This window comes from Euprymna scolopes, chromosome 3, assembly GCF_053919585.1.
Source record: "Euprymna scolopes isolate OS-2025 chromosome 3, ASM5391958v1, whole genome shotgun sequence".
NCBI classification, from domain to species: Eukaryota; Metazoa; Mollusca; class Cephalopoda; order Sepiida; family Sepiolidae; genus Euprymna; species Euprymna scolopes.
The window spans coordinates 57868576-57890606 of record NC_136484.1 but is presented as its reverse complement, the minus strand read 5'-3'; the positions used below and the strand labels follow the sequence as shown (position 1 = coordinate 57890606).

General features: G+C 30.9%; 1 protein-coding gene across 19 annotated transcripts in view; it reads left to right on the top strand.

Annotated features, from left to right (window-relative positions):
- Positions 1-22031, top strand: part of LOC145255706 (uncharacterized) — a 150459-nt gene that overhangs the window by 20511 nt on the left and 107917 nt on the right. For all 19 annotated transcript variants that reach the window (XM_080114445.1, XM_080114437.1, XM_080114380.1 and 16 more), the window contains exons 3-8: positions 1999-2087; positions 5359-5396; positions 8138-8226; positions 11013-11066; positions 13963-14336; positions 17251-17303. In XM_080114445.1, the coding sequence (XP_079970571.1) occupies positions 1999-2087; positions 5359-5396; positions 8138-8226; positions 11013-11066; positions 13963-14336; positions 17251-17303 (697 nt within the window). The remainder of the gene's footprint in view (positions 1-1998; positions 2088-5358; positions 5397-8137; positions 8227-11012; positions 11067-13962; positions 14337-17250; positions 17304-22031) is intronic.

Genomic DNA, 22031 nt, shown 5'->3' with positions numbered 1-22031 from the left:
GGTGGCCGCAGGATTATCAAGTCGCCTTTTGTGGTTTTATCTAGATTAAAAGAGGTGCTGAAAAATTTATGTGCCTGTATGTTATTTCTACTAAATAAAAGTATACATTTTCAAGTATATTGTTGTTGTACAGCATTTCACCGTAGGCAAGTTGAACTGGCTTCCTCCGAAGGAGGAAATGTCAAGAGAATAATAAGTTTGTAGGCCGTCCCCAGTCGCCGGTATAAGCATACTGTATGACCCTTGTACATTAATATTGAGTCCAACATATTGCATGACTTAGTATTATTGTATGATGGTCCTTCCAAAAATAAAGCCTCCTATTTTATTTTTTTTAATTCATAAAGTTGAAGAGCTATGAAGACAAGGGTGGTAACATTAAAATGAGTGACTTTTTGTCCTCCGGAATTTATTTTTGTATATAGTCACTATCATTCTCAATGTATTTTTCCCAGAAATTCACTGACACATCTCTGTTTTGATGCACATCTATGACAGAGGTTGCTTTCTTAAAAATCTTGCACAGTCAGTATCTGCAATAGAGAAATGAAACTTTATGGTTATGAATGCATAGGTTCAGTTATCATAACAATGCAATTAGCAATCCCCCCCCCCGATCCATATGGGCAGAATAAAAAATAGGAGGCATTACTTTTGGAACGCCTCTTGTAGAAATGTTTGAATGCATTTGGATGCTTCTTTAGAATTATACTTCCATGAAGAATGCGTCTTAGTAGTTTTAATATCTTCTAATATATCAGTTGGATATTCTTATAGTCAGAAACTCTTCATAGATATCCCAAATCAAAATTTTATTTTCATTTAATGTGGCCACATAGATTTTTGCAAAACATAAACAATAGTACCAAATTTATTTTGGTAACTCAATAAGCCTTTGAACTAAACACACATTTATGATTAAGATCACCATCATATTCTGTTTAGCATCTATTTTACATGCTGGCATGTGTTGAGCGGCTTTAAGAAATTGACTTTTAAAATAACCTATCTCTAGTCAGGTCTTTATTTATCTTACTTTCTCTGAAATCCATTTTTATCACTTCCTCTCATGTTTCCCTTGGCCTTTCCCTGCAGACTGAACTGAACTTACTACCTCAACTGTTCTACATCTACTAACCTAAAAACTCTCATCAATTCTTTCAACATGGCCATCCCATCGAAGCCTTTTATTCTATACACATCTTCTAATATTGTCCAGATTTAATTTTTCTCGCAGACTATCAGAACTAAGTATTTTTAAGTCTCACATTATACATTCGTCAAATCATTCGCCTATCATTTCTCTCCATGTAATGCATGTTCTCAATCCTCACTGACGCGGTTTCGCTTCCATAATCCATCAATAGTATTTAATAAGTAAACATTAAAATAAAAACTACTTTTTTGTTATTGAAGTGTACTGGGATTCTAAGAGTTCCTGACTAATGGAATCTAAAAAAAAATAAAAAAATAAGATAACACTTTTTGCATGGCAGGCTGGGTTTAAAGAAACACTGTTAGTCGGAAGAATCACATACGCGTTAAAATCCTTGTTTAGCAATTTAAAAATATTTCTTTAATTTATTATTGATCAGCACTAGGGTTGTTATGATACAAAAAATTTACTTACAATACAATATACAATATTAGTCAAAAAAAAAAAAATCTATACTCAATACTATTGCCAAAACCACAAAAAAAAACTTTTATAGTAACATCACTGATACGTAAATGATCCAATATGTTTCAGCTACCAAGCATCCTTTATACATGCTTGTCGTTGTGAACCCAGGTTCTTTTCATTTGTGGATAAACTCACTCCGACACCAGTTATTTATATAAAAAATTTATTTATAACAGAAAATATAGTCATACAGACATTATTTTTGTATGTAAGAGAGAGAGAGAGAGAGAGAGCTGTTGTTTTGATCATGTAAATTCAAAAATCAAAATAAATGTTGTCTTTCATCATTTTTTTTTAAATTCCTTTTAACATAGGAGGACTGGCCGAAATGTACTTGAAGGCAAAAGCATCCACTGTGACTCTGCTGGATTTGATAATTTTGAAGACTACTTCACTGATTCAGGTAAGATCACGAATTTAGCAACAAAGCTTCAACCTTCTTTCTGTTATTTCTATTCACTGTCACATAACGCATGGTTACTACATAAGATGAAACTAAAAATGTTATTAGTTAGCCTGCAAATGCGTAGAAATGCTAATATCAAGCATTCCTATCTGATTATTTTGCGAACAGTTTTTTTTTCTGATGAGAAGAATTAGCATTCTTTGAAACTCTGCGGATCAAGGATTACCTAATACACCAGTTTTTAAGTATTCTGCCAAATAATGAAAACTAATTGTAAACTTCTATTTTACAGCTTTGTTCTTACTATTATTCATCATAAGCTCTACTATCGTCAGTGAATGTATTGAGCTTTTTCATTTGGTTGGGATTACTATATAAATAGCAATATTGATATTTGAGTTCACTTTTGCCTTGATTAGTAAACTCCTTCTCAAAGCTTTCTGCCTATTTACATATATATATATATATATATATATATATATATATATATATGTGTGAGAATAATGGAAATAGCATTCCGACAAAATAGAGAAATAAAAAGGAACAAATTGTGTTATGTGTTCATCAATGTTTCGTCTTTATTTCGGGACTTCCTCTGGATGAATGAGATTAAGAAACAAAAACACCAGTACAAACATTTGAAAATGTTTCATGTGCAAAGTGTGACGCTTGTTCTATTTCAAATGGAAAAAGACGTTGGAAATTCAAAAAAGGAGTGGAGCTTGCGTTGTTAAAGAGAGGGAGATTTTCAATAATGTCATATAGTCGTTAATGTTTTTAAAAGATATGAACGTTGTTAAAATTCAAATATAGGTATGTAACAGAAATGAAATGAGTGTGTTTTTGTTATGTAATTTATTGATTGAGATTATATGTATTAATTATTACAGGGGGTGTTTCTATTGTGTGAGAAGGTTAACCGGTGTCTACAATTAAATTATGTTCTTTTAATAAAAGTTTACTTATTAATGGTGCTGCTACATTATAGAAACCTGCGCGTTGTTTAATTGTGCTTGAATTTGCGATAAGCGCTGATTCAAGAAATCTCCGGCGCGGTTTATTTGAAATAAATTTAACTATTTTTGTTTGTTTAAAGTAAAAGGTGTGATTATGCTGCAATGAATGAGAGAATAATGCACTTAGAGAATTGATATTTTTTTATATCTCTTTTATGTTCACTGAGCCTTTTTTCTAACTTACGCTGAGTTTTACCAACTTTGGCAAGGAATAGTGTATATACCACCATTGGAAACTGGTTTGTTTTGGAGATGTTTTTGTAGTTTTTAATATTTGTCTTAGAGTTTGTGATGTGGTTTGTATGATTGGAATTCCTAGTTTGTTTAGTATGTTGCAAATTATTGTATTATTGGTTCACAACAAAACTACACACAAAAATGATTACATTTTTTATTCATACCATAATAACAAAATAAAAACAAGTATGATAATTAGTTTCTTCTTTTTTGAAAACCTTGCAATATCCAACATATTTCATATTGAATGCTAAGCGAAAAGCCACACAAATATTTTCCAGGATAAAAAATCAAAAATCATATACACCAGACCTTTCTCTCATAAACAGACACCTTCTTTTACCTACACACACCAATAATACAAGGGGTTTATCCTTGAACCTTTATTATTCCTAATATTCATAAATGACCTCTCTGACAAAATTGTCTCTGAGATGGGTATATATGCGGATGACACCACGCTCTATAATAGGTATGACAGGAAACAAATGAACACATATCTAAAGAAATGGCAGAAACACTAGAGGAAGACCTCCAATGTTTAGTGGAATGGGGGCAAAAATGGATGGTCACATTTAATGCTGCCCAAACTAAATTTGTTTCCTTCAATAATTACAAGAAACCTTCTCAACCACAAATAGCAATGGCCAAAGTACTTCTTTTAAACTCCTCGGTCTAATATTTACAGGGAACATGATTTGGAACAGTTACATTGAGAGCATGACCAGGACCGCTGCGAAGAAAACTACTATGCTAGAAAATTACTAACGCCTGAAAATATCCTGTATCTCTATAAAGCCACCATTCGTCCATGTATATTTGGGCTGGTGCATCTGCTACTAGTCTCTCGCTCCTTGACAAGGTTCAAAAGAGAGTCGTCAACCTGATAAGTCCTGTACTGTCATCTAAGCTTCAGCCTCTGTCCTATCAATGAAATGTTGCATCTGTCTGTCTGTTCTACAAGTACTTTAATGGTGAATGCTTCAATGAACTGCAAGCACTTGTACCCCTTCGACGTAAATACCCCCGACAAGCCTGACAAGCAGCTAAATTCCACCCCTACACAGCAGAGATCCCTAGATGTAAGAGAGCTTTCTACTCCAGTAGTTTCCTCCTCAGAACTGCTAGACTTTGGAACTCCCTTCTGAGTCCCTGCTTCCCCAACTGTACTGACATGCAGAAATTCTAGTGTAATGTGAACAGACATCTTGCTGCCCAACTCCCTACATAGTACCCCTGTAGCTTATGTCCCTGATAGTAGCCCCCTACATCAAAGTAGCAATGTGCCTTGTTTGTGGTGAAAATAAATTAAAAAAAATATATATATTCATAATTAGAATTGATTGTTTGATACAAGGAATTTATGGAAAAAAATTATATTTATTTCCTTAATCCATGAATTTTCAATAATGGCTCATTAGATCAGAGGAAATGAAATGCAATTAGCAAATAAATTCTCAATTTGAATATATTTCTATGTATATTTTAATCTACAGAATTCAACTTCAATTCTTATATATATATATATATATATATATATATATATATATATATATATATAAATTTAAGCTGGAAGAGTTAAACTCAACATACAGACACCTGTTGTATCAATGTAATAATCTACACGCATGCATAAGTATATATAAATGCATCACTTGCCTATACATACTCATCCAGATACCCCTACCCATGCAAACATACACATATATACATAAATTCAGTTCAGGAGATAGTGTTATTCAAGGTGGGGATTTATTTTATGTGTGAGTTCTGACAATTTCTAAAGTGGATGCTTTTGTGTGAATATTTTGTTGTTTGTAATTTATCAGAATTTCCAATCTTTTATTAAGTAATTTTCCCCTAACATTAAATCTAATTATTTCTAACTTTTCATTCATACATAATAGCAAAGTTTATGCATTTTTTTGCATTCTATTAAGATACTTACATTATGTGTATATGATTAACACCTACACATTTTTCTGAGATTTTGAAACCTAAAATTTATATTTCAGATTCCAGTTCTCCAGAAAAGACTAATGTTGAAACAGTTGTAAGTATAAATCATCATATTCACTTAATTCTTCATGAAATAAAGACATACCTTTTAATCTCTAATAAATACAGATTTTTATATTCCAGACAGGATTATTGAATTTAAGACAAACATGTTAGTTGGTTTATAGCACACAAGGCATACCTTTTAGGGATGAAATGACTTTTATATCAGCCAACAACAAACGCAATAACGAAGGAACTATATAACTGGCCCCTATACAAACAGGGATTATAGGTAGATAATTTTATCCCAAGTACTTACTAGAGTGATAATTTTAACAGAAATGTTATCTTATTACTTAAAGTTTTTAAAGTATATGATCTCATTACTAATTGTTATGTTCCGGTTGCTTATAGATGGGTTGATGTCACTTGTATGTTTTGATAATGATTACATATTCAACAATTATATTTTTATTTAAATTAGGTATCCTTAACTAAAATTTTATTTTCATTATATGCCAAAACTTTTGTATATATTTTTTTGCAAAACATGAACAATGGTATCAGATTTATTTTTGCCCCCAAATTATCGTTGTTTAAAGTTAGAAAATATGCCTCCATCTTGTGTTCTATTGGTCCAGAAGACAAATTTCACTGTGTATGAGTAAAAAATTCAAGCTTCAAATGACTGAAAAATTCTTACAATTATAAAATCATCTTGTGGTAAATAAAAATTAATCATAAAGGAAATAATAATTATTAGATCAACACAGTTTAAACATTTGGCAAAAATCCCATTACTTCTTTAAAAAATGTACAAAAATGACATGGAAGGAGTACAATTCATTTCAACAGATAACACATTGAATTTTAAGGATTCATAGTACAGTAGAAATCAAACTAGATTTTTTTAAAATAATAAATCAATAAAAAAAAACATTAGATTTCAATCATGTAAAAACAGATCGAAAGACAATTTGATAATAGAGCAAAAATTTAATTCACTAAAGTTTTCAACTTGGATATTTTTTTTTTTTTGTGTATGAAAGAACTTAAAACTCCATATTAAGCCCATCATACTGATGGTGTACTTAGTATTACTATTTCACATAGTTGGGATGCACCACCAGCATGAGTGTGAATTAAGTAGCCCAAGACCTCGCTTTGACTGTTGAAATGTTAAAATCTTTTTTCATTAGTAATAATTTAGATATTTATTATTATTAAGTATCATAAACCAAAGTTTATTTTTCATCGCATCTAAAAAAAAAATTTTTTTTTTTAATTTTAATCTAAGCATACAGATCTTTGCAAAAGATACAATGGTACCAAATTTATTTCAGGACTTCAATTAGCCACTGAATTATGACTGTTCAAAGTTTGTTGTAAAGTAGAAAATTTACTATCTTGTGTTCTATTGGTTCAGAAAACAAATTTTGCTGTGTATAAATAAAAACTTCAAGCTTCAAAAAATTGAAAAATCCTTACAATTATGAAGTCATCTTGTAGTAAACAAAGATTAATAGTAAAAAGTAATTATTAGATCAAACCAGTCTTAATATTTAGCAAAAATACCATTGTCTCTTGAAAAGGTGCAAAATGGCAACAAAATGCGACTGTTCATATAAAATTTTACAGCTAACACATTGAATCTTCTTAATATGATTCATAGTACTGTAGAGAACCAGCTAGATTTTTCTTTTTATAGTAAATGAATTAGAAAAAATTCAGATTTGGACTATTGAAAAAAACAGATAGAAAAACAATTTAATAATAGGGAAAAAAATTTTACCAAAGTTTTTGACTCGGATTCTATTGTGTAAGAGACAACTTAAAACTATATTAAGCCAACTTTATTGACAAGTGATTAGAAATTTAGATGTTTTAAATACTAAAAATGTAATAGAGAATAATGTTGATGAAAACAAGATTTAGATAGGGTTTGGAATTTTGGAAAAGAAAAAACAATTATGTTGAGTCGTGATGGAATTTTGTATCAAACAAGATAAACTTGGGAATTTTAGTTTACATAAATAACAAACGTATTATGTGACAATGATGAGGTGATTGTTCTTTTTGTGTTACATTGCATTATTTAGAATTCATGTGGTCAGAGAGTTAAACAAAGATATATATTAATATAAGATATAATTATTGGATTTATTTGAGATGAGTAATTTGTATATTTTATTTATTTGCTTAACGAAGGCCAGAGGAATAGTTTGCCAAAATGTTGTGAAACAACAACTATAAAGATGAGGATAATAGTCCATAAATAAATAAAATAAACAACGATAGATTTTTATATACATGTAGAGTTGGAGTCAGTACAGACAACTTAGTTCGAGGTAATTGAATCAGAGGATGGTCGAGTTGGAGAGCAGACACATAGTAAGATGCATAACTCGAAAGACTGGGTAAGGAGGTGTTAGGAAATAAATTTGGATGAAATAACCCAACTGTTGCTTGTCATTTCTCAGGAAATCTTCTTCTTAATCGAAACCAACTGACGGAAGAAGCTATGTTCCCCTTTTTTGGCCTTAATAAGCCTCTACAGAGATGTTTATTTGTCCCATAAGGAACTGTTTATAAATTGTGATATGTCCGTGTTTTCAAAGTAAGTTTGTTTAGTAACACCAGAATTTAACTATGGTTTTTTCTTCTTAGTAATTTACCATACTAAATGAAACTACATTCTTGTCAACAAAGGATAAACAAGTTAGCATATCAATAAAAGCAAAACTATTGTCTGCTTAACTATAATATATAATTTTTTTTTTTTTGTTATTTCAGCATCAAAATGAAATCAAATCCTTTTTAACTACAGAGAAAGTGGTGCCTGATGGAGACACTACTAATTTTAAGTTCCCATCGAGGAAAAGGTATAAATTACAACATTTTTTCCATGTTGATCATTGATAGTTATAAAGCCTTTTTTTTTTTTTTTTTTTTTTTTCAAAGGAGCATAATAGGGAGCATAATAAACTTGAAATAATGTAAATCAATTACTTTTTTTTCTCAAATATTTTTAGTTTTTTTTTATTAGCAGAATGTGCATTTTTCTTAAATTTCAAGAAGTCACTTGCACATAGGCAACATGATGGTGGCAGGGCCATCCATGGCAGAAAACAGGTTTAGCTCAAAACAGTATTAGGGCTGCAACCTGCTAACAGAGCTCTGTTGCAAAATTGATAGATTTGGTGTGGTTTGTTTTATGACATCTATGAGTTATTTATTACTGAATAAAGTGATCAAATGGATTAGAATACTTATTTTGTATTGTTTTTGAACAAAGAAAATTGTTAATCATTCTTTGTTTTTTTGAAGGAGTTCAACTTCTTTGATGAAATCTAAGATTTTGGCTGGGTTTGTGTCTTTAAGCAATATTAGAGCCACAATCTAGCTAAAAGGACTCTGGTAAAAATCCAGGAGGAAACGGTATCACAATCAATTATCCTCTGGTCGTCTCTGTCTCTGAATGTGGCAATAAAAAATATGTGAGGTGTGGAACTGCAAAACAATGGAGTGAAATTGGCTGTAACATTTCTGAAATTTTGAGATGAGGATGTTTAGAACAGCTTTTGGAATAAACACCCCCAACCTCAAAAGCCATTCTTAACATAGAGAGGTTGGGGGTGTTTATACTATGCTGAAATTATGTCCAGATTCCCAAGTTCAACAAACATTCCTGAGTTTGACTAGATATACTTGAAGAAGATCAGAGGTTACGTCGACCAAAACATTATGAAAAATGACACTCAAGATGAGAACAGTAATCCAAAGAATTCAAATAATATATAGAATTTTTGTGTTCTGCGCCAAACCTTCCCTGAATTTGCATGCAACTGCTGAGCCTTTCTATGCTCAGTATCAAGTATAAAATCCTTTAATTTTGTAGCTATGACTAATGAGTAGAATTTGCAGACCAGGCAATCCTGAGGTCTGATTTTTGTGAGTTCTATGCAAAGGCCTGACTCTTTTAACAATAACAAAAACAAACAGCAACAATAATACAGTTCAAGGAAATAGATATCAAATGACTCCTTTAACTGACTCAATCTCAAACATTGGTATTGATGTCAGCTAATACTTAAGCATTAATAACAAGGTCGAACCTGAAATTGATTGTAACGTTGCAATGAAAATAATAGTGTTGTAATGCTGCAATTTAGTGAATCGGTGGATTACTTACCTTGATTGGGTTCCCTGGGGAAAAGGTATAATGTTGAGGACCGAATACATCATATTATCTCATAGAAACATCAGTGATGAAGCTGCCTGATGGATTCTGGAAAATTTAGATGACCTCTTCCATTTTTAGGAAATTAAGACATGGCCCTTGCATGAAACAGTTGTTATGCAACATGTAAATTTGATCAATCATATGCTTGGACAGGGAATAATTAGGGCAATAAAATATCAGCAAACAAATTTTAAATAAATGATCAATTCAAATGATTCGTTAATAAAGATATAGTATTATGACTCAGCATGCAAAAAAAGTAAAAAAAAAAATCTTCATTTTATCCATTTTTTTTTTTATAGCAAAAAAAAAATACAAACTGTGATTTTTTTTATATGAATCAGTCGATAAAACAGTCAAGATTCTACGAATTTGCGAAGAAAACTCTCATCCGAGATCTCAAAGATAGAATTTGCTGGAGTAACAATGCATATCACAAAATTTCAATTCCCAGGTCTTTGTCCTAGAATCAGAGTTTAATATCTGTTTCTATCAAGAAAAAAAAAAAAAAAAAAAAAAAAAAAGGAAATCCATTTTGCTAATTTTTATTTATGTTCCATCCATGAAGCTCCCATTTTTTTTAGAGCGGGGGTGTGCTAAATATCTCCCACAAAAAATAACAACCGTATGTCTAACTTTGTCTTCATGTCATATATAAGTAAAAATAGCATTTTTGTTGCTATGTCATACATAAGTTTAAAATGTTATTTGTTGTCACACATAAGTTTGAAATAGCACTTTTGATGAGTCAACTGAACTCTATAAAAACTGTCTATCAATCAGTCTGTCATGCTTTGTTTTGAAATAAAATTTTTGTCCTTAATCATATATAGAGATTCTAAATATATGCAAGCGTCTATGTAAGTGTCTCTATCCATAAGTTGTTGTGCTATGCTTAAGCTAGAAATAGCGTTTTTAGCAGTCTGTTACATTTCAGTTTGAAATAGTATTTTTAGATGCATTCAAATTTTTGCCTCCATATGCCTAATGTCAGGCAGAATTTCCATCGACTTAGTTTCTTTGCAAGAATTCCCCACCTGTGGAACACATTACCACAGGAGTGCTTCCCTGCTAATTATAACTTGCTTGTCTTCAAATTTGATGTCAACAAACTTTTATACTAAACTACCTCATAAGCAGTCAAATGCAATTCATTCCATTGATCAATGTTAGTACTCCCATAGCATTCCACATCTGCTGATAATTATTTCATCTCATTACTTGAGTGACTCTTGGCCTTACTAATGGTGATCCAATAGTAAAATTTCAAAATAAAAACATCCCTCAAAAAAGCTTGTTCTGTCAAACGCACTTCATTTTAAAATAGCTTTCTTATCACTAAATGTGCAGATTGAATGCATTTTAAGAATTAAACCATTTTGTTTTTTTTCGTCATAAATATTTCCTCTATTTTATTGTTTTCAGATTGTCTTTCAAAGCTGACACCAATTCTGAATCTGATTTCTCTAGTATCAATTTGTGAGTTCTTTTTTTATTGTATTATCTTAACACTATCCAATCAGTATTTACTTGTGACAATTATTATGTACTCCATAAATAAACTAGAAAATGTGGTTCTTGTCCAGAATTCCCTGTATATTAAAAAAAAAAAAAAATATATATATAAAAAATCTGTATAATGTATATACCTGTGACTATACAAAAATATTATATTTAAAAAATCATGTAACTTGATCATGTAGTTTTATTTTTATAAAAAAAAAAAAAAACTTTTAATTAATTAATGAGAATTTGTAGGCATTACATCATCAATCTAAGTATGAATTATTGTCGAATTATCTCCCTCGTTTCTTCAGACATTCCCCTACCCCCCCCCCCCAAAAAAAAAAAGAGAAGTCACTCCTAGGATGCTCGTTAAATTTAATTTTCTTATTTAAAAATAAAACTTCTTGGTTTTGGGAGTATGGTATTTTCGTTTCATCATGGGTATATGCATCATACAAATTTTTCTTCATTTTTGCTTTTCAATATAAGGGGAATTCTGGACAAGAACCGAAACTGCTACTTTTTATAATCACTTTACAACCATAAATTTTGGTAACAACAAATGGCGGAATATTAATAATGAATAAATGTCTTCAGTATTGATTACAGTTTACTTTTATAAACAACTGTTTTAAGAAACTTATTGGGGCAGATGTATCATATGCCTAATGATATTTAGATGAGCATGTATTTAAATAAGGTTAGAATGGGAAATTTCTGCAATAAGATTAGAATTAAGTAGAACACAATTTTCTGTTAGAAATCAAGTGAAAACTCACAGACAGGAAGTCACTGTTTTTTTTTTTGTGTTTATTATTATTATTGTTTTGTGCTACTGAAGATGAGTCATTCTATTGGGATGTCAGACATTCACCTGCTCTCATACATTCCAACTAAGAGATCTTTTTAAGATACTAATCATCCGTTCAAGAGCAATTGTTTGAATCTCTCTTGCACTTTGTTCACTGGGTATGTTTGCCGGGTGGTTTTTTAAATTCTTTTTCAGGAGTCCGGTTGCTCTTTATAATTACTGGAATGACTAGTGTGACGTGGTGAATGAGTACAGAAGATCTTTTTGTTTTTTCTAAATCAGCAAAAAGAGCAGTTAGGTTTTTATGGATAACTGTTTCCCATATGAAAGATAGGAGTACTATGTATGTCATATTGTCAAGAAAAAATAAAACCTCTAAAAGATTGTTCAAACCAAGTGCTTTTTTTTTTTTTAAATTTTTATGATCGTAACAAAAAGATAACGAGAAAGGGAGAGGAAATTAATTGCTGTTTGATGTTATCTTACCAATGAGACTCAGACTGTCTACGGAATGAATTGTTGTTGTGATAATCATGAGGATCAGTGAATAACATCTCCCTATACTTCTATAGTTAGCTTAATGGATATTATTGCATCTTTTAATAGTTTAAATTTGAATCTAATCTAATGTAGTCATTTATGCATTAATTCCATTGAGAATTTACAGGAAAATCATGTTGTGACAATGTTTCTCATTAGATAAATGAAATCAAGCAACATTGAACATGTTTAGTACTGTTGACCATTTGAAAATATTAAGTGCTGTAAGAAAATACTCCAAAATCTTTAATTTGACCCGCAGAACTCTTATGGAAAACGTAAAAATATTTAGGAAAAATCTTTTTAAAATTGTGTGTGGTGTTTTTTCTTTTTGTTCAGAAAATAATTAAAGGAATGAGGTTTTGATGAACCACTTTCACTAAAAAGCTAAGCTAATTAGTAAAACAGTATAAAACCTGTCCAGATCATTTATGTTTTTATTTTAGCTCATGTAGCTCTAAAAAGTTACCAGTATGGTCCCCTGTTCAAAAACTTTAGAGATCCCTGGTGTAAATGAATACCAGGCTTGCTGGAATAAGACATTCCCCGCAAGAACTCATGCTTTCTACCACAAAAAAAAAAAAAAAAAAAAAAAAACTTTCCTTACTTCCTTTGTCTACCTAGTGTCAGGAAGGATTTTCACAAGCAGAACTCCTTTGCAAGAGCTGTGGAATACATTGCCATGAAACTGTTTACCTGTAGATGACAACATGATCATCTTCAGATCCAATATCAACAGGTACCTGTTATGAAGTGTCCTCACAATTATTCAAACTCCATTCCATCAATCCTTCTCAATTGTCTAATAATATTCTTCATCTGTCAACTGTCAATCATTCCACTTTATTAACCTTTATCTTTGAGTGGCTTTTGGCCTTGATAGTGCTAACCCATTAGTTAAAAAAATAATAATTAGTGATTTACTAGTGTTCTATTACAAAATGGTTTAGGCTATCTGTTCCACCTATATGACTGCAAATAAGTACCAAAAAGTGCAAGAAGTGTAAGTCAATGGAAATGGATGAGAACTCAGATGTAGAGAAAGTATATTTGGATGGTGTGATGAATATGATGAAAATTAAAAAGCAGTGGAGATGTATGCAGGATAGGAGACTTTGTTGATATGGTTACGTTGAAAGAATGGATAAGAAGAACAACAGTTGAGTTGGTAAGAGAAGGTCTAAAAGCCGTATAACACATGCCAGCATATAAAACTGACATTAAATTCAATATGGCGGTCTGAATTTAATTTGGAGATGTTAGTTTTTGAATGTGTTTTGCAAACTAAATTGTTATGATAAGCATACTATTTTAAATAAAATAATTAAGGAACTGCTTTTGGGCAGGTGGATTTCAGATAACAATAAACAATTTGCAAATTTGACAAGTTTTTAATATTCTTTTAGATATATATTTTTTATATATATTTTTTGAAATATTTGTTAATATTTTTATTTTTAATATTTTGTTTAATATGGTTTTAAAAAAGAAATATATATTTTTTTTAATTTGCTGCAGCTTTACGCCACGGAATCGGATGATCAGTAAGCGTGGTATGCAGTCTTTTCCTGGAGAAGATGAAGAAGAGGAGAAAGTAAATATGAAGCAGCAATTCAGTCCGCTGCTTGATCCCGTGAAAAGGTCATTTGCTGAAAACAAAAGTTATAACTTAGTTTCTTCCCTGTCAGAAAATAGGTATTCGCAAATGATAAGCAAGCGTGGGATGAAGTCGTTTCCTGGGGATGACGAGGAGGAGGAAGGCATGGAGGAGGAGGAGGAGGAGGGCAATGATATACCTTTATTTGAGATTATTGACAGTTCTTCTCCGGAACTGATTATGGAGAAGATGGGTGATGATCAACGGCAGCGTCTTTTATTGGATGGAGGCAAAGGTAAGTCATTAGTAATTCCGCTTTTATTATGATTTCTGGAAATTATATCTTAGAAACATGATATAATGAAAAACTACACAACCTTGAACTAAAAAGTAGAGTACCCAACTTTATGAGCAACTTTCTCTCTCAAGCAGGAAATTAAAATTTTTAATCAGAATGATGATTTTCCAACTCCCCCAGAAGGATAGAATTTATGTTACACTTTTATCCCTGGTAATGCTGGGTAGCTTCATAGTCTAACCGACATATATGTGAAACATCAGCATCTGTGTTTTTCCTGTGTTGGTTTTATTTTATTTTTATACTTGTGGACCCGTGTGCATCCCCATTGTCAGTTGTCGGTGAGAAAATGACAATACACTCTGACGAACTATAAGCACTTGTACCCCTTCGATGTGAATACCCCCGACAAACCCGACAAGCAGCTAAATCCCACCCCTTCACAGTAGAGATCCCTAGGTGTAAGAAAGTTTTTTATTCCAATAGTTTCTTCCCTAGAACTGCTAGACTTTGGAACTCCCTTCTGAGTCCCTGCTTCCCTAACTGTACTGACTTGCAGAAGTTCAAGTGTAATGTGAACAGACATCTTGCTACTCATCTCCCTTCATAATACCCCTGCAACTTATGTCCTCGATAGTAACCCCCTACTTCAAAGTGGCACTGTGCCCTGTTTGGGGTGAAAATTGAATAAAAAAAATTTTTTTTTTAAAAAGATAAAAGAAGATGAACGAAAAATCCACAGCACACAACGGTTGGCGTCAACAGTCTGTCCATATGCAACCATATTCAGCATAAAGATTTTGAAGTTTTACAAGATGCACCTGATAAAGATCAGAGGTTACTGAAATATGAATATATGACAACTGAGATCAGAATAATAGTCATATCATCATCATTGTCATCATCTGGTTTTTCTTAATTAAATTGCTGCAAGTGTCCTGGACTCCTGGACCCAGCAACGCCTGTGACTCTGAGTCTATATAGTCAAAAAAATAACACAAAATATTCATGTCGGACATGATGTACAGTAAAACACATGGACTGTAGACATCTTCATACTCAAAGAAAATTCTACAACTTTGTTAGTGTGAGAGAACTATTCAAACCAATAGACTTTTGATAATATTATCAAATTCTTGAGGAAAAAAAATATACCGTTCAATCAAAACAAACACATCACTCAATTTCAAGCCAAATAAAACAATTTTTAGACAAAAATTTGACTTTATTCATCAACATGGTCTTCTTTTAGGATGATACATTAATTCCAATGCTTCTCTTACAATTCTATGCCTGTTTTGTAGAACCAGTTGTCTTTAGTCTCAAAATGCACACTAATTTCCAATATTTCTTCTTCATTGGAACCAAATCTTTTTTCTCCAGGAGTATTATTTTGAGATCTGCACTAACTAGTAGTCGCTGGGGTCAGATCTGGGGATTAGGGTGAGTGTAGAAGCAAACCAAAATGTAGTTCATGTAGTTTTACCATTGTGACTATAAACTTGTGATGTGGTATATTGTCTTGTAAAAGAAATCTTTTCTTCTTCATTTGTGGCTGTTTTTTTTTTTTTTTTGCCAATTTCTTCCTTCAAATGTACCAAAAAGTCTAAATAATATTCGCTATTGATGGTTGTTTTCTTTTATCAAGGTAATCGATGAACAAAATACTTTGCACATTCTAAAATAAGGAAGCCAAAACCTTACCTGCTTATATTTTCATCTTTCGATGACTTTCATTTATTACTGTTCTCTCAGGTGATTACGAATTTGACTCCAGAGTGAAATGGTGGATCCATGTTTCATCCATTGTGTCACATAAAACTCTATTTTTGATTACATTGAAAGAGTTGGAAACAATGCTCTCAATGTATTTTGATCAGTTGGAGAACAAACATAGCATCCACTTCGAACACAGCTTTATCATTGACAAATGTTCATACAAAATGGTGAATATACTGTCTTTTGATATCTTCAACTCCTGCTATTTTACACAACTTAAATCTGACCAAAACAAGTTTGTGGATTTTTTTAAAAAATTTTTTTTTTACGTTTTCCGGGATAACTAATAAATTTACGTGACCTGAGCATTCAGCATCATGGGTGTTTGTATGATTGCATTTAAAGTTAGCATACCACGTTTTAAACATTGTTTCCAATAGAGTAGAATCTCAATAACACTTATTAAGCCATTGTTTTTATAAAACAGTATTTTTTCCCATCAGATAGCAATGTTTTATAAAATTCAGTTTGTTACATTGTTTTGGAAATTTGAAACAGTATCTTAACTTAAATAACTAATTTATAAACTAATAATCCAATTCGGTTCAAATTTTGACAAGTTCCATTTGAAAACTAATACTAAAATCATACGGCTCTTTTCTTAGTGGCACCAACCATGTGTCAGGACAGGACTTATTGAGTGATCTGTTATGAACCAAACATTTCATACATGTAGGTACTCAATCACTCACTCACGCACGTGCGCACACACACATCGGAAAAAAAACTGAGTTTGCAAAACTAGTTAATTTTTTTTTAAATAAAAAGAAAAAATTAGTCACTTATTTCTCTCTCTCGCTCTCTCAATTCGTTCTATGTATTATCTTTCACATTTAATATAATAAACAGTGATAGAAAGAGAGTGATGGAAGCAACAGCAATAGAGGGTGTCAAACAATATACAGTGAGAGAGGGATAGATATGTAGTAAGAGATGGGTCACTTGCTGAGGTTATACCAAATTAAGACTAATTGAAGTTGATTTTTCTTTTTTTTCAAACCTAACTCAATCCTCCAAACCTAGGAATATTTTATGTATTTTGTATAATTAAAACATATAGGAAGAAAGTCTTTAAGAAACAAACATCGATTAATTCAACTTTAGTAATTCCTTTTTTTATCTAAATTTGCAGAAAATCAAAGAAACCTCGACCAGATCAAGAATGATGGCAATTCCAAGAAATTGGTGAGTTAAGATTTTTTTTGTGGAATTATTAAAAATGTTGTTTGGTTAAATTTGTAAATTGCCTTTATATGCAGACATGTTTATTATTGATTATTAGTTTTAATGTATAAAAAAAAAATTCCCATGTATCTTAAAGGTGGAAGTTCATTTTTTTTTTTTTTTCTGAATTTTTTAGATGAGGATTGATAATTTGTATTATTTGGACTACTGTTCTCATCTTGAGTGTTATTTTGACAATGATTAGGTCAATGTAATCTCCGATCTTCACTCAGGTGTGGAATTTTAAACACACCTTTTTCTCTTTAGATGAGAACAAGTCTGAATAATCCAAATAATACAAAGTTTATTTTTATATCAAAAATGAATAAATTGCAATGCACACAGAAAATTCATCAGGGATTAGGGTTCTATTTTACTTTTTTGTTTTTTCTTTTTTTTTTTAATTTCCTCACCATATCAGGCTAACTATAAAGACAGTTGAACCAAGTTACCCATCATTTTCCTTGTAACTGAAAAATTTAAGTTTGTGACATGGGTTAGGGAAATACATTTCTTAGCTGTACATCGGCAGACTATCATTGGCACATAAAGAGTAACTTCTTAGGGTCAACTGTTCTTTAAAATGTACAATTTTGAATTCTGGAGAGAGAGAGGGGTAATTTATATTTATACTGTTAATCGATTTAAAAATAAAAATCTTTGATGGAAATTGCTCCAGACAAAGCAGGAAACCACTTGATGTAATGAGCCAACAGGAACAAAAAATGATGATTGCAAAGACAGGAAATAACTATTGAAAAGTCCAAGGCTATACCACAACTGCAAAGAACTTGTCTTTCTTTCTTCCTGACATTACCGTGAACGTTTTTGTTTTCTTTCAAAAACTTCCTATCGCTGAAACATGAAAATGTGTGTGTGTGTGTGTGTGTGTGTGTGTGTATATATATATATATATATATATATATATATATATATAGATATGTAATTTATGTTTATGGGAAGAATTTTTTTATTATTTACACATGCAATTGATTTTCCAAACATTATATATATATATATATATATCTCATAGATTTCGGCATATAAGGCGACTGTCAGATAAGTTGAGGTACAAAATTGGAACAAATTTTAATAAATTTATCATATATTGGTTGTATAAGATGACTGCTAAATCATGAAACCATTTTTGTTTAGCCGAGGCTAGAGATTGCAACACCTGGTATCTTATGAAATATTGGTTTTTAAAGATGATATTTTAACTTTAAGGGTCGTCTTATATGCTGAAATATGCAATATATAGATATATACATATATTAATAGATTTGAGTTGGATGTAGAATACTTTTCAGGTAACTTCAGTTAGAGAACTCAATGTATTTACAGAGCAATATTGACAAAGTCATATGGAAAGCCTTAAACAGCCATGGGTCCATTAACTTCGATGATAAGACATCCAACCCTAATAATCACGGTTGTTAGTGACCTGGCATTAAGTCTCATCGTTGATGCACTTGCTACATGTAGCCACACTGATGTCTTGTGAAACAAAGAAACAACTGTCTGTGGATTGCTATATTTATTTATTTATAACTGGTTTTGTATAAAAAAACAAAGTTTGGTTTTAATTTTGTTGAACTAATGTGAGGATGTTTTTTTGTGCTAAACTCCTTAATCCTCAAGATTTAAAGTTCCGATTGACTATTACATGAATTTCATTGTTGTTCTTTTTTATTAAGATTACTTTAAAACTATGGTTTTCTTCTTGACTAAATGATTTGTTTTGTTTTTTGAGTATTCAGTTAATTATGTTATACTCTGGAACTTATGAGAAATTTTTTTGTGTCTCGGAAACATGTGTACATGTAGTAGAATGTTGGAATATTTATTGAACTTGATTTGAATATTTGAAATTCTATTCAATACAAATACATATATATTACTTGTATAGTTGTTTCATAAATCTAAATCCAAGGAACTCCAGTGTTTATAAGATAGTGATCAATAACAGGTAGAGCTGTAATAATTTTTTTTTATTTATACAAATATTATTAACTACATATGTGCATACACGTTCTGGCTATGTTTTTTTTCAAAATGTTTGTAAAAATAAAAAAAAATTATATCTATAAATTCGTATTCCTGTCTGTTTGTTTGTTCACAATTTGATTAATATATACAAAAGCTTCCTTACTTTACTCTCATTTATTTCTATATATAATATGATTCTTGCAAACTCGATACAATAGAGATCATCTCGTTTGCATTTTACATTAAGAAAAATCGATTTTGTTAAATAGCGGTATCTTAGTTAATATTTCTAGCGAGAAAATTGTTATAAGTGTTCTATTTAAAATTATTTAATAAATTTGAAACAATAATTATATTGATAGCATATTTAATTAGATTTATTTGGAATTATTATTCCAAATCGATTTTTTTTAAATCTTTTATTTTTAGAGTTATTTACCCCTTCGGAACATAAACAAAAAAAAAAAAACTATTACCAAATAAAATAATTTGGTAATCTCAATAAATTTCTAGCTTCAAAAAATAATTCCGAGTAGATAGAAAAATGTTTGGCTTTTATTGTTTTTTTTTTAAATATTAAAAAAAAAAAAAACACTTACGAAAAACTGAAGAAAAGATTTCATTTGTTTGTTAGTATTATTCTTTAAACGGCTATACAGAAATCGGTAAATTTTTACGATGTGACCCACCTAAAAAAAATAAAGATCTACTTTTCTTTTTTTTCCTAATACGCTTAAATAACCTTTAGAAATAATATGAAAGAAATTTTGAAAAGAAAGAAAATTAACATTTTAGCGTTGGAGGTCACTTTTCCATATTAATTTAACATAAAATGAGTACCCACTTTTTGGCCACCAAGCGTTCAATGAGACATGTCACCTCTAGCATTTTGTCAAGTTTGGTGATCGAGGAGGGGGTGGGGACAAAACATGACAAATACATTTTTTTTTTTTGTGGTGGGGCGGGAATTATATTTGAAACATAAAATAACGATAAATTTAATTAATTTTTATGAGACCACTCTGTACTTTCACCTAACAATTTCATAATCAAAACGAACCCCAAAATATGACCTAGTGCTACCAGATGAGTCTGTCTATTGGCTTCCTGAAACAAAATGCACCTACATTGATGTTCCTTTTTGTTTTTCTATTCTCTTTTGTAAAACTTAATTATGTTTTACAAAACCAAAAACAAAAACAACAGCCCCCTCCCTTTTTTTTTCTTCCCCTACTTTCCGGTCCTGGATATGACCTTAAACTATATCCAGTGGTGAGGCCCCAGCTTGCGGGCTTTGGGGAGTGTGGAGCCACCCTTTAATTGCCATTGCTCCCAGGTCCACTCTGACCCGGAGTGGTAGTACCTGCTAGGGTCCCAACTATGGGTTAAATAGAAACCGACTTGAAAACAACAAATATATTCTATTAAAAAAATTTTCTTCAAAATCTTGGATTCGGCATTAAATAACCTGAAAAGGGTTGATATGCCGTAAAACAACCAACCAACCAACCAACCAAAATATGACAAATTACATTGAGGGGGGGGGCATTACAATCAATTGTTTTTGGAATTAATTTTTGGTAGGTCTTCATTTTTTTTAGGGATTCTGCCTACTTGGCTAATAATTTTTTTTTTTGCGATCGCATGGGCATTCGCTGCTATTTTTCATTGAAACAAAAGTTGTAATGATTTATTTTTAATTATTTATTTGGTGGGGGGGGGTCTTTCCAGCGCTCAATATCCAGGGAATAGTTTCTTCTCTTTGTATCCCTTCTGCCGAAATATCTGGTGGAGAGGGTATCACATACTTCTTTTTGGGGGCGATTATATTTACATGTTTTTATCCGTTCTTTTATTTTTGGAATTGTTGTGAGAGTATCCACATTGCCCATGATGAAAATGATTAGTATAGCAGGTGTGTTCTAAACGGAACTTCATGTCAACCCAGGCAACGCTGGGTACCCATGCTAGTATATATATATATATATATATATATATATATATATATATATATATATATATATTTGTTTATTGTTATATAAACATGCTCACATCCCGCTGTTGCAAATAGCCACTAGTTTCAATCAAACAACAGATATCATCAGGCAGCGATTTGACTATTCAAAAGTACAATGAATAATAGGTTATAATTATTGACTATTCAAAAGTACAATGAATAATAGGTTATAATTATTGACTATTCAAAAGTTCAATGAATAATAGGTTATTATTATTGACTATTCAAAAGTACAATGAATAATAGGTTATTATTATTGACTATTCAAAAGTACAATGAATAATAGGTTATTATTATTGACTATTCAAAAGTACAATGAATAATAGGTTATTATTATTGACTATTCAAAAGTTCAATGAATAATAGGTTATTCATTGAACTTTTGAATTGTCAAGTCGCTGCCTGATGATATCTGTTGTTTGATTGAAACAAGTGGCTATTTGTAACAGCGGGATGTGAGCATGTTTATATAACAATAAACAAGTATTATCAGCTCTTTTTATTGAGCACTATCTAACAACCTCGTTGAATTCATTAGTCCATTACTTTTGAATATAAAAAACCCCGAGTATATATATATATATATATATATATATATATATATATATATATATATATATATATATATATATATATGTGTGTGTGAATAAAAAGGAAAAACCTAAAAGAGTAAAAACAAAATT